Raw genomic sequence first — 13,967 nt, 5'->3', positions numbered from 1 at the left:
TAAGAGGCACAGTGGATAATATCCCCAACCGCGGCTCACGGTGCCCCTCCCGTCAATACCACTCCACCCAGCACAGGGCCTCCTTCCAGGCCAGGTCCCGCCCTCCCTCTCCAGGAATCCAGGATGCTCCCCCAGGTTCCCCCAATGCTCCTCACAGCAGCTACACACAAACACACTGCTCCTCCTGCAGCATTCCCAGCTCCCTCCACATACCAGAAGGGAGGAGAAAGCAGGCCACGGCGCCCAGGAGGTACAGAGGGGCAGGAGATGGGAATCGGCCTGTCCCAAACAGGTTCCTCTGCAGGCCCCATATGATTCTCCTATTTTTCATAGCACAAGCTTTCAAATACTCCTAAGGCTCCGCAGTGAAAGAAAGAGTGATCTATCCCACTGGCAGGGAACAACTGCTGCCTGAAATCACGTGGTCCTCCCTTCAGAGGTTTTTCTGAGTATTTTAAGGCTAACTTTGTTTGCTAGCTTGAGATCCTAACGGCCTCATGATACACACTCCCTGTTTCATATTAAACCTCTTTCCCCTTGATTAAGGGAGGTAAAAACCACCCCCTCCAGTCCTCCAGACCAAGTCATGAACTGACTCCAGCTTCTTCTGAAAGACACGGAAAACTACAGGATTTTCCCTACCTCAGAGCTCCCAGCAACCACCATCAACACAGCAGGTCAGATCTCAAGACAAAATCCACTCACCAACCAGGAGCCCTCCATAGTGTGCAATAATTATGCATTATCCACATCAACAAATCTTTTTAAGACCAATGGCAAGAGATCAGAATTACGCTTGCAACACATAACAGAAAGAACAATCAACATGACACTTGGTATGAGAGCCCCCAAATGCCTCCCTTTAAGATATAAAAGTAATGCAAACACTTCGTAAAGATTAGAGTGATTCAAGTCTATAATTTTCCCTTCATCCCTCGGGCTTTAATTTTATTTACCTGGGTCTCCCCAGAGTGTTTCTAGAATACGTTGATCCTTTGCCTTCAGATTTTAGAATATCTGCACTTAAAATAACAATTCAAAGATGTGCAGTCACAATTCTGCAGTATAGAAAAATGAAATGAGAAATAGCAAGCACTGCAACAAAGGCTGCGCGTGGCCTGTCACTATGCTATCGTAGAGCCAACCACAAAAGTACTTGGGTGTGATGCTAACATCACAAATCGCTGGGAGCACTCAGATCTTGAGAAAGTTGCTGCCTCTTTAGACTTTACATTCTCTGACCGCAAAATGAGAATTATGATATTGACCTGGCTATGTTGTTATAAAGATTAAATTAGCACTACATATTAATATAATTTGTAAATCCAACAATGTTATACTATATTTATACAAATATATTATTTAAAGGGCATAAGCTTCTAGAGAGAGAGCACTTGGTATGCAAAAACACATGGGGTGAATGATGATCTCAATGGGAAGGCCTGCAAGCACCCTTGCTTTCTTTTAGCTTGATGAGGCAATTCAGAAACCACAGCCAACATTTATTTTCTAATAGTGGTGTAAAAATATGCCTGTGACCTTGACTGAACTGGACAAGTTGCTGGTGACCAGGAACAGAGCCCTGCCTTGACGTCATTTGCTCCTGAAGTACACCAAGTCGAAGGCAGACACATGGAATTCTCAAAGAAGTTATCCATCAATCCAGTGTTTAAAGACAGCTGATGACTTGCTTAACTTCAGGCCACAGAAGTGTATTTTTATTTCAAACTCTTCATCAACAAGAGAAAAAGCACCTTGGACCAAGAGAGTCAAGGCTTAAGGTATCAGCCCCAGGAATGCCAGCCCCCAATTCAGAAGGCAGCCCTCAAGTTCCTATCCTCCCACAATGCCAGCCGTTGTCAGGCAGCTCCTATTCAGATCTGCTTCCCCTAAATTTACTAAGCAAAGGAGCAAAACCCTCAAAGCATCCCTAACAGAAAAAAGTAACATTCTTACTCAATGCTCTGCTGGTGGCCCAGGCAACTCTCTACGCAGGCCTCAAGGAATCTGTGAGCTCAGATAATGAGCTACAACCACATATTTGGAGGGTAAAAAGTTAGATAGCTAAGCCTCATAGGTCGAAGACTTAGGTCAGGCAGGGCCAACACTAACCATGATTTCTTCACTTGGAGCCGAAAATGATTTCAGATGTTCACAATACTGTAATTCATGACCTAAAGCAATTGAAAGGTGGGTAAAAATATTGGTTGCAAATGAAAACACAACCAAGTCCACTACACTGAGATGACCGCATGGATTAAGACACAGCCCCGTCTAAAAGGGAGAGGGAAAAGACAATCACAAAATAATGCTGTGATGCGTCCAGCAGAGATCTGTAGAAACCTCTCCTGGGGCAGAGTCTCAGGAGAACACTTTCATTTTTCCCTGGCCTTATGTAAATGCCCTCGCTAAGAAACAACCAGCAACAGCACTATTTGTTTGTGAAAACTTCTTGAGCAGGCAACACCTTTGTTTACAAGTCGGGTCACCGGAGCGAGGTTCTAGAGCCAGGAACCATGAACACAAAATTCAAGTGGCCGTGGATTTGCCCGAGCAGGGGCAGCAAGACAAAGCATGTGTTTACAAGCCCCGGACCTGAGAGACAAGACCAGGGAGGCAGCAAGCCGGATCAGGCCCCTGGAGCCCTGCCAGACTCCTGATGGGCCCGCTGCCCGCGTGAATTCCTGAGCAGGGTTACATAATGCCTCGGCTGCCCTCCCCATGGCACTGCCTGACAACGCCATATTTACTAAACCTCTTGAGGTTCTGCCCTTTTGAAAAGAGTAGGCTTAAGAATCTGACCTTTTGCAAAAGGCACATTGCAAAGACGGGACGGGTCAGGTGTGCAGCTGGGAAGGGCCGAGCAGGGATGGGCTGGCTGTGTCGAGGAGAAGGCAGACGGCAGGTCAAAGTCAGCTTTGCAGCTCCATCTGCTAGAAACTGAGTCCAGGGAGTGGCAAGTGGGGCTCTGTTTTCCCAAGTCACTTCCCGCAGTTAGACTTGACTCTGGCCCTTCCTTCTCTGTGAACTTGAGCGCTGTAATCTTTGCCAGTAAGTCCCAGTGCAGAGGCCCTCATGAGGAAAGCCAGGCACATGTGCCTGCAGGCAAGGGAGACACCAGAACCACGGAGGGGAAATCTCAAAGAGGACAAGAGGCCTTTCGAAGGAGAAGGATGAAGGATGGCTAGCCCGCCTGGGAAGCCACTTTCCGCCTTCAAAAGTACACAGACAGCCTCAGAAAACACCCAGACTGAGAGCGCCAGACATCTGCAGTCTTCAGGGTGTAAATCTATGCACGTGCTTTCTGCTCCTTAGGATCCTCTCCAAGCCATGACTGTTGCCAAAAGAAATAAAACCACCTGCGTATCTGAACTTTACACAGAAAAGGCCCTGTAACTTCTTCCCCCACTGGAGCCTTCTCAACTTAAGGTTTGCTCGGTGAACCTGCAGCAGAGCACGTCAAGTAGTCACAGGGCAAAACTGAAGGAAGGGCAAAGTAAAGGCGGCGTGGGCGTCCTGTGCTGAGCATAGCAGAGTGGGTCACTGGAAGGTGGGGAGAGGCTGGAGAGGAGGAATCCGGCGCTACTCCTGCACTGCGCACCCTCAGAACACCCAGAAGAAGTGTGAACAGGAGGAGGGGATGGCTCCCGTTCTTCTCTAAGGATGCTTTGCCAATAATGAGAAATGTGCAACCGCATTTTTTTCTTCCTGTGTTGTTCCCTCAGATCGTTTTCAGAGGGAGTCAACAGCACTGAGATTTCTGGGCTTTGGCACAACATCCACTCCAGACTCTGATGCGAGTGCTGGCACTGACACTCTGGACTCCTACTCTCCAGGTCGACCACAGATGTCAGCTCTGCTGCGAAGCCACTCCTTCTCTGACACGCTGGCAATTGTCTCTCCCACCTAACCTTCAGCTCTTGTCTCCGTGCCCCTTCTGCCACACTCAGTTCCACCTGCCCTAGCTCTCTGTATGCTCATCTCCCTGGAGGACCCAGACACCCAGAAGCAGGAGCCCTGCACTGCCCACTCGTGTGTCTACCACATCCTCTCATGCAGGCCACACGCTGAACGTTCCCAGGATAAAGGCTGGTGACAAACCACAGTCACAGGGGCCGGGCTGTCAGTGGCACCTGACTGCACTAATAATCTTATTAAACTTTCTAGAAGAGGTTTATTTAATAAACAGAGTTGTTACAGGCCGAATGGTGTCCCTCCAAAATCCATGGGTTGAAGGTCTTAGCACTTCAGCACAGGGCTGTATTTGGAGATGGGGTCTTCATAAAGATAAATTAAAATGAGGTCACTAGGCTGGTACCAAATGAATGATAACTGGTACCCTTGGAAGAGGAAGAGATGAGGACATAGACACACAGAGTGAAGCCCAGGTGAGGACACAGGGAGAAGATGGCTACCTCCAGGTCAAGGAGAGAGGCCTCAGGAGAAACCACCCTGCCCATATCTGGACCTCAGGCTCTCAGCCTCCAGGACTGTGGGGGAATCACCTCTGTTGTTTAAGCTGAGACCAAAGCCCATTCTGCCATGCTTTGTGATGGCAGCCCTGGCAAAATACAACAGGAGAAAAGTATATCAGGCTTCGTAGAGATAGATAACCAAACGAAACCTCTTAGCTAATCACGTCTATGAACACTGCAAGGAAAAAGAACCTTCTGCAATGGAAAAGTACACTTTTCAGCCATCACCCACATCTTCTTCCACCCATCTGAAAACACTGCAAAAAATAAGCACAGAGTGTACAAAAAAAAAAAAAAGTAAACGTAAACACAGGAAGCATAAATCAAATCACAATGCAATCCTAGAAAAATTCCATGTAAGGAACGAGCAAAGGTGAAGGAAGGAAATTATTTTATCAAACTATCTCCTGTGAAAAAATCTGGAATCTCCTATCTAACAGCATTTCTTAACTCATGGACTCATAAAACAGGGAATATTTTATGCCCCCACAGCATAAAACATTCACCTCAAGAAACTCAACAGCTAAACCTGAATTCCAAAACCTTCGCACTTTCAAATTCTTCAGGGACGTTTGGCTTCTGCTCGGACATGGGTGCACCAGGACATGATACACTTCACCACAGCATCGTGCCCGAAACATGCCTCCTCCAGCCAGCCACACACCCACCCACTCAACAGAGGAGCCGGCAGCAGGTATGAGGCTCGCTGTCTTAATGGTTTTCAGAGACTCTGGCTCAGCTGACTCACTGGGGATGTGGCCTCAGCCAGCCACTGATTCTCTGCCTCTGTCTGTAAGGTGGTGATGAGGATGCAGCAGGCCCCTGAGGGCCCTCAGCAGTGGTGAGCCACAGCCACTCCTCGTGAGTTTCTGAGGTCTACCGAGCATCGGCATCCTTCTGAGGAGCACGATGTCTGACTCTGGAGTCTATGGCTAGAGAGAATCACCACCCTTGGAGGTGCAGACGGGGTGTGGATTCCAGAACATGGAGCCCAGCTTCAGGGAGAGTGCAGCACACGCCCACGAGTCACAAGCTCAGAGCCAAACCTCTGATATGGGTGGGTGACATTAGCAAGACAAGAGAGACACGAGAGAATGATGCCGAGTATGACCAATAGCACAGGGTCCCTGGGGCTGAATCACGGGGCGGGAGGGTGAGGGGCTCATATGTCAGGCACAGGCACTTGGACCTCCTCCCCAGGAGAGAAATCATGGCCAGAGAGGAGCTGCAGGCTGCACCGCGCGGTGGGCAGCTCAGAGGACAGGCAGTGGTGTCCTGGGGAAGGAAGGGCCTTTGTGGGGCCACGATCACAGTGGCTGGAGGCAGGACTCTGTGTCAAATCTGCACAGCCAATGAGATGGGGAGCAGGGCACTGTCCAGGGTAAAGCCTGAGTTGAAAGGTCAGGGCCAGGGTGGGTGGGCAGTGCTGGATCAGCAGGGCTTGGGGACATAATGGCGGGATCAGCTGGGGCAGCATGAGGCGGCCAGCAGGTTCCAGTGGCCTAAGGGACACACAGTCTGAATGCCAAGCAGGTTAGAGCCAGTGAGGGACAGAGGACCAGGAGGAGATGGCAGGCTGGAGAATGCCAGCTCAGGGTGGCCTGGAGGCCACTGGGAAGACTTTCAAGGGCTACAGGTGGGACACTGCAGGTGGGACGCTGAGGAAAGGAGGCCACCGCCTCCTTCACTCACTCACGGCCCCTCTCCGCCCTGCCCCACCCCGTTCCTGGGCCTGCCTCAGTTATCAAGTGCCAAACCCACACCTCCACCACACCCCTTCCAAGTCCCACCCATGCTGCCCGCTCAAAGCCACATTCCAGCTACTACAACAGGGATGCATGTGATGTCTACTCAGACCACACGTTTGGGCTGTGGTGCCCACTACAGGGTGGGACAGGATAGGACGCAGCACCAGGAGAGAGGGCCTGTGGGGTGGGTAGGGTGCTGGGGGTTCTTCCAGAGGGAAGAGGCAGTGGCTGCCCCAAAGACTAAGCCACAGTCTGGTCTGATAGAGGAAAGTGACCTGGTGATGCCGCAGGGTCACATCGATGCAGTTTCATCCTCTGCCAGGCGCCATCCTGGGAGACTCAACATTTAATCCTCACAAACCCTATGGTCTTCACTGGGCAGAGGTCTACATCCAAAACAAAATATGCAAATATGTAAGCCCTACAAAATCTGGTTTCAACCTTCCAAGACAACGACTGTCCTTGCAAGACAGACATCCTAACAACAGCATCAGCCTCTGTGAGTGCCTCAAGCCTGGGATGCTGCGTCTCTGTTTGTATAATAACACCCCTTCCAACCTGGAGCCAACTCACAGGTCACGTCCATCTGAATCCTTCTGTGACCTCTCCCACCCCATCTCATCAAGGCCTCTGTGGGCCACACAGTATCAGCAGGTTCCCTCCTGCCAGAAAGCCCATGTCCCCACGAGGATCCTCCAGGGCAAAAACTTCACTCATGGGCCTAGAGCCAAGCACAGCGACTCAAAAAGCACAAAACATTACAAAAAAAAAAAGACTACTGGATGAATGACAGTAGGAAGGAGGGGCCACAGAAAATAATGAGGAGGAAGGAGGGAGGGAGCAGACAGGAGGAAAAGGAAGAAGGGCAAGAGGAGGGGGAATAGTTTGTAAAGACGGGGTGGGAGAGAAGAGAGGGGAGAAGAGAAGGAAGCAGGAGGAGGCAGGTGGAAGAGAAGGTAGCTGGTAAGAGAGGAGAGGAGCCAGGCACTTTCCCGGGGACCCGCCTGGTCTCAGGAAGACCCTGCAGCTACCAGCCCATAAACAGCCCAGGGGAGAGGGCTGTCCCATACTCTTGGTGGGTGTTGGGGGGAGGCCACATGTTAGCCTGAGGGTCACCCTCCATGACTGAGTTGTTCAGCTGCCTCCCATGAGTCATCTTAAAGGGATGGGGCCATGGGGCCACAAGTACTCATCACTGAAGACCTGGTTCAGGGAGCACCAGCCCTTGAGATGTCACCTCCCAGGGCAGGTAGAACACTACGCAAACAAGATGAGGGCGGATGCAAATCCTACCAGCATCACCCCCAGCCCCTCTTGGTCTCCTCTTATTATTATTTTGTTTGTTTGTTTGTTTTTGAGACGGAGTCTCGCTCTGTCGCCCAGGCTGAAGTGCAGTGGTGTCATCCGGCTCACTGCAAGCTCCGCCTCCCAGGTTCATGCCATTCTCCTGCCTCAGCCTCCTGAGTAGCTGGGACTACAGGTGCCCGCCACCACACTCAGCTAATTTTTTTGTATTTTTAGTAGAGACGGGGTTTCACCGTGTTAGCCAGGATGGTCTCAATCTCCTGACCTCGTGATCTGCCCGCCTCAGCCTCCCAAAGTGCTGGGATTACAGGCATGAACCACTGCACCCAGCTTGGCCTCCTCTTCAAAGCTGGAACACTGGACCCAGTTCCAGAGTGGCTGGAGAAGTAAAGTGCTGAACATAGGCCATGCTCAATAAAGGCTCAGGCCGTTTGTCCAACGATCCCAGGAAGTGTCCTGGGAGAAGGAGCCTCCAGGTTGAAGTCTCCTAGGAAACAAGCCCAGGGCTGCCTTCTGGACCACAGGATGTGAGGGAACACCAGAGTGGATGTATCTCTCCCCCCTGGTCCTCCCTCTCACTTCCAACCACAGGGATGCGGCACCACCGCTGCAGCACAGCACCCTGAGGACAGACTTCCAGCCCAGGTCCTCCTCCTCAGTAGAACAGACAGCTGAGGAAACGGGCCTATAAAAACGTATGACGCACCCCAAGCCTCAGCTTTCTTGCCTACGAAAAGGGAGGCAAGATGTTTATAAAGTGCTTACTCAATGCCTTGAAAAGGGCTGGGCCCAGCTGTTGTTCCAGACCTGCCTTCCAGGCCTATAGAACCCCTCAATTAGGTGGTGAGCATGTGAAACAGTATAGACCCGGAGGCCCCAGAGGGACCCCGCAGGCATGGATGGGTCCAGACGGCCTCGCTGATTTGATTTTTCCAAGAATTCAGGACCAGCAAGGTAGGGAGTTCACCACCCACTAAGCAAAGATTTTAAAATCTAGGGGTTACGGGGAAATTAATGAAAATCCTCAAAAACTTTGTATAGGGCATTTATAATACTATGAAAAGCTAATTCTCAATTCACCCTATTGCCTTATAGAAGTGGGTCTTCCAAGGCCATGAAATGTTTACATTCTATGATTCTATGCATGCTGAAAAGTCATACATATGCCTTAAAGGCTTACCTTATTTCAGATAAAAAAAAAAATTCCTAAAATTATTTTAAATGTATGAATTTTTTTGTATTCAAGAAAAATAAAAGGGAAAAATGTAATAGCTAATCTCCTCCAAGAACCAACACACCCAAGAGTCAAAATTATCTGGAGAAATCATTGTTTTGATCATTAATCAAGCTGTAATTGCACCAGCTGTATTTCACACTTTGGCTATTAATGACACATAAATATTCTATTTCTGCACCCACACTCTGGGAGGCCAGTGATCATGTGAAGAATGCAAATTATAGTAGGAACACAGGGATCCTCAGAGGTGAGTGGCCAAATTAGGACATTAATTTCCAGGTTATATATCTCAAGGGGCTCTAGAATGAAAGAGAATCAAGAACGAAGATTTGTTCTGTCCCTTTAATTAAAATAGTTTTATTCAGAAAGTTAACTAAATGCCTTAAGGCAGCAGTCACCAATCTTTTCGGCACCAGGGACCGGTTTCATAGAAGACAATTTTTCCACAGACTGGTGGAGGATGGTTTCAGGATGAAACTGTTGCACCTGAGCTCATCATTCTAAGGAGTGTGCAACCTAGATCGCTCACACACACAGTTCACAATAGGGTTCGCACTCCTCTGAGAATCTCATGGTGCCACTGATCTGACGGGAGGCGGAGCTCAGGTGGTCATGCTCGCTCGCTAGGCCCGGCTCCTGACAGGCCATGGACCGATAAGGTCCACAGCCCGGGGGTGGGGGACCCTAGAGTTAAGGCAACAGCTACTTTTCATTTTTCTTACAGCGTACTTTTTTGTGGGGTTACTGTTTTAACACAGAATCATGTTTTCAAGTCATTGCACTCACCATGACATCTCCCTTCAGAAGCTGGGCCGGCTCGATGACGATGCAGATCCTGCTGGGATTTTCTGGTCCAACGTTGCTTTGGGATGAAGAAGACAGATCATTATGTAACTTCATGATTTCGTGGGAAGAATACATGTAGAGAAAAGTAACCCCACAACCAAACCCTCAGAAATTACACAGAACGCCCAGTCAGCCCAGAATCTAATTCCTGATCATCTAAATGAATCTAAAAAGGTAAAGAACGCTCCCAGGCTGTGGAGGGTCCTCATAGCATCATCATGGTCAGTGACTGACTTGAAGTGACTAAAGTCCAACCCCAGAGGCCTGAGCTTGGAGATGACCATGCAGCCTTAGAGGAAGGGGCTCAGGGTGTGCACAGCCACAGTTTCAAACTGCAGGTGCAATTCCAGAATGACATCATTGCACACAGGGCCCAGAGCAAACCCAGAAATGTGACAACAGCTCTTTGTGAGTAGTCAGAATATTTGTTCCCTTTACTAACTTTTCATAAAATGCCTCTCCACATACAAAAAGACAAAGAAAGCTCCGAAATGTGTACAAATTTGGGGGATGTGTGGCTACCTTTTCTTTAAAATGCAAAGGAGGCCAGACATGGCTCACGCCTGTAATCCCACCATTTTGGGAATCCAAGGCAGGCGGATCACTTGAGGTCAGGAGTTTGAGACCAGCCTGGCTAACATAGTGAAACCCCATCTCTACAAAAATACAAAAATTAGGTAGGCATGACGGCAGGTGCCTGTAATCCCAGCTACTCAGGAGGCTGAGGCGGGAGAATCGCTTGAACCTGGGAAGTGGAGGTTGCAGTGAGCGGAGATCATGCCATTACACTCCAGCCTGGGCAACACAGCGAGATGCTGCCTCAAAAAAAATAAATAAATAAAAATAAAAAACAAAATGGAAAGGAGCGAGAAAGAATAACCACAGTAGTGAATATCCTATCGTAGGACTCTCTGCAATACACTCACAGTTAACCCTCCCTATTCTTGTATTCCACATTCATAGACTCAAATGACGGGATAGAAAATATTGTAGGAAATAGGCTGGGTGCGGTGGCTCATGCCTGTAATCCCCACATTTTGGGAGGCCAAGGCGGGCGGATCACGAGGCCAGGAGATCAAGACCATCCTGGCTAACATGGTGAAACCCCGTCTCTACTAAAAATACAAAAAATTAGCGGGTGCGCTGGTGGGCACCTGTACTCCCAGCTACTCGGGAGGCTGAGGCAGGAGAATGGCGTGAACCCAGGAAGTGGAGCTTGCAGTGAGCTGAGATCGCGCCACTGCACTCCAGCCTGGGCGACAGAGTGAGACTCCGCTTCAAAAAAAAAACAGAAAATATTGTGGGAAATAAATAAAAAATAAAAATGCAACCATAAAAAATAATTGAAATTTAAAACAATACATTGTAACAACTATTTTCTCAGCCTTTACATTGAATTAGGTATTGTATGTAATCTAGAGATGATTTAGAGTATACAGGAGAATACTCATAGGTTATATGAAAATACAATGCCAGGGTTTGTTGTTATTGTTGTTGTTGTTGTTTTGAGACCGATTCTCGCTTTGTCACCAGACTGGGGAGCAGTGGCACTATCTCAGCTTACTGCAACCTCTGCCTCCCAGGTTCAAGCAATTCTGCTGCCTCAGCCTCCGAAGCAGCTGGGACTACAGGCACACGCCACCACACCTGGCTAATTTTTGTATTTTTAGTAGAGACAGGCTTTCACTATGTTGGCCAGGATGACCGCAATCTCTTGACCTTGTGATCTGCCCACCTCCGCCTCCCCAAGTGCTGGAATTACAGGCATAAGCCACCAAACCTGGCCTTTCTTTCTTGACTCTTGCTCTGTCACCCAGCCTGGACTGCAGTGGTGCGATCTCGGCTCACTGCAACCTCCGCCTCCCAGGTTCAAGTGATTCTCCTGCCTCCACCTCGAGTAGTTGGGTTTACAGGTGCGCAACCCCACGACTGGCTAATTCTTTTATTTTTAGTAGAGACAGGGTTTCACCATGATGGCCAGGGGCTTGGTGGCTCACACCTGTAATCCTGGCACTTTGGGAGGCCGAGGCGGGTGGATCATTTGAGGTCAGGAGTTCGAGACAATGCCGTTTTATAAAACACACTTGAACATCCTCGGATTTGGGTAATCAAAAGGGGTTCTGGGATCAATTCCCCTTGAAAACCGAGGGGCCACCATACTCCAAAAAGCAAATGGCCCTCTCTCCCCATACTCCAAAAAGCAAATGGGCCCTCTAGCTCCCATGTCCCTTAATGGAGCCAACTGGTGTGACAGCCCAAAGACAGCAGTGCAGGGCAGGAGGGAGGGCAGAGGCATGATGCTGAAGCACAGGCCACCCCAGTGTTTTCCCCTCTGGACTCTTCTTTGACTTCTTGGCATTCTCTGACCTGAACCCTCCCATCCTCTTCCTGCAGGACAGGCAGCTGAGGCTCAGCTGCAATTCCCTGAGCCGTCCAGATCCCACAGCAGCAGCAGCAGCAGCACTCACTAGATCCCAGAGGTGTACACAGGCTGCATGGCTTGGTAGAGCTTCAGAAAGGGCCGGCACACTGAAAGAAAGACACAACTGTCTGTAGAGGCATGACTGGTACAGAACGAACAGGAATTTGGTAAACAGAAAGAAAGGCACGAGGAGACCAGGAGACTGCACCTGTGGCCTTTGAGGTTTGGGAAGGCAGTGCATGGAGCCACAGCGTTGCTGCAGGAAAAGGCCGGACCCAGTCTTAGAGGCCTGCAGAGTAACACAGTTTGACCTTTAACCAAAGGGTGTCAAAGGCTTCTGAATTGAAGCCAGGCTGCTTCCAAAGCAACTAGCAGCTTGGCAAGGTCACTCTGGTCGTGATGACCAGGGGGACCTGAAGGCACGGATGTACTTCAGAGACAAAAGAAACCTATGAACAAGCACCTGCATGGGACTGGCGAGGAGGGACAGGGTCTTGAATCCAAACCATGTGCTGTGTGTGCCTGCATGGGACTGGGAAGGAGAAGACAGGGACCTGACCCTCAGCCATGTGCCATGTGCTGCTGCATGGGACTAGGGAGGAGGGATATGGCCCTGCTGATCCTCGGCCATATGCTCTGTGCACCTTTGGGTAACCAGGGATGTGGGAACAGGGCCCTGATCCCCAGTCATGTGCTGTGTTTATCTAAGTGGGACAGGGAGGAGGGCTCAGGGTCCTCACTCTCAGCTACATACTGTGTGCTTTCCTGTGGGGTCATTTTAAAGGAGAAGGAGGAGATCGGTTCATGAGATGCACCAGGCTCACATTCATGCCTCTCTTACTGGGCTTCTTCCATGGCTTGTGACCTCAAGGCCAACTACACAGCTGACCCACCAGGGTTGCAGCCCAGAACAATGCTTGTCTGCCCAAGTCACTTTGAATATACACAGGGGTATTTCTGATCCCCCTTGCTGGCCGCCTGTCCCTCCCCTGATTAAATAACTTGGCCCAACCACATAAACACGGCGCTCTGACCACAGAAGGGGGACACAGTCAATTGCCAGGGAGGCAGAAGAGCAGATCCGGGACCCTCTCAGAAAGAAAGCAGAGGTTTATCTAAATTGAGAGGCCCAGGAGCAGCCCCAAGTCTGGGCCAGCCAATCGCAGGTGCCACGTCACAGAGGACACTCACCTCCACCTGTGTCAAAGTTGGGGGTGCCGTGGAGGATGACAAAATGCAGGAACAGGGGGGAGGCATTCATTTTCACCAATCCGGACAGGAGCCCACTGAGGAACTGAACATACCTGCGAAAGGACAGCTGGGTTAGACTTCCCAGAAGTGTCCTCAGCCCCTGCTGAGAAGGGAACTCAAGGAGAAATACAACCCGGCTGGGTCTGGGGCTCTGGGAGAGAACCGGTCCACTGCTCACAGCCAGGGGTTCTCAGCATGGTGCTGTGCCGACAGGTCTGATGGCTTCCCACCCGCGCAGCAGGCACCAGGGACACCGAGGCACAACCGGCCTCTCGGCTTGAGCATCCCACACCTGAAAGACCTCTGTGCCTGTCCACTGAACCAATCGCCAGGCAAAGCCAGGCCACAGATCATCATGACCCCCACTGGTGAGCAGCAGGAAGCAGAGGCCTGGCACACCGGTGAGCGTGTGCTCTGTCACTAGCATCTCATCCACGGCAGGGTCACGTGATCGAGGCCCAGAACCACTCACTGCACCTGCTGCTTTCTGCTCATACTCGGGAGCCCTAAGAAAAGGCTGGAGTTCACACTCCCCTCCTAACCCACAGCCTTCCACGCCACATCTGATAAGAGGCTCTCCTTCCTGCTGTCCCTCTCTCTTCAGGGCCCAGCTCCAAAGGCGAAGGCCACGTGGGTCATCAGCCTTCCTGAGTTCTAGGCGTCAGCTTCATACTTCCAACACT

General features: G+C 50.2%; 1 protein-coding gene across 37 annotated transcripts in view; it reads right to left on the bottom strand.

The window, feature by feature from the left end:
- The window catches only part of TNS3 (tensin 3), a 308,803-nt gene that overhangs the window by 123,103 nt on the left and 171,733 nt on the right, over positions 1 to 13,967 (bottom strand). For all 37 annotated transcript variants that reach the window (XM_015133583.3, XM_077996802.1, XM_077996781.1 and 34 more), the window contains 3 exons: positions 13,225 to 13,337; positions 12,080 to 12,140; positions 9,552 to 9,627 (listed from right to left, as the gene is read on the bottom strand). In XM_015133583.3, the coding sequence (XP_014989069.2) occupies positions 9,552 to 9,627; positions 12,080 to 12,140; positions 13,225 to 13,337 (250 nt within the window). The remainder of the gene's footprint in view (positions 1 to 9,551; positions 9,628 to 12,079; positions 12,141 to 13,224; positions 13,338 to 13,967) is intronic.

The sequence above is a fragment of the Macaca mulatta genome, chromosome 3, assembly GCF_049350105.2.
Source record: "Macaca mulatta isolate MMU2019108-1 chromosome 3, T2T-MMU8v2.0, whole genome shotgun sequence".
NCBI lineage: Eukaryota > Metazoa > Chordata > Mammalia > Primates > Cercopithecidae > Macaca > Macaca mulatta.
This window is presented reverse-complemented; position numbering and strand designations above follow the sequence as displayed.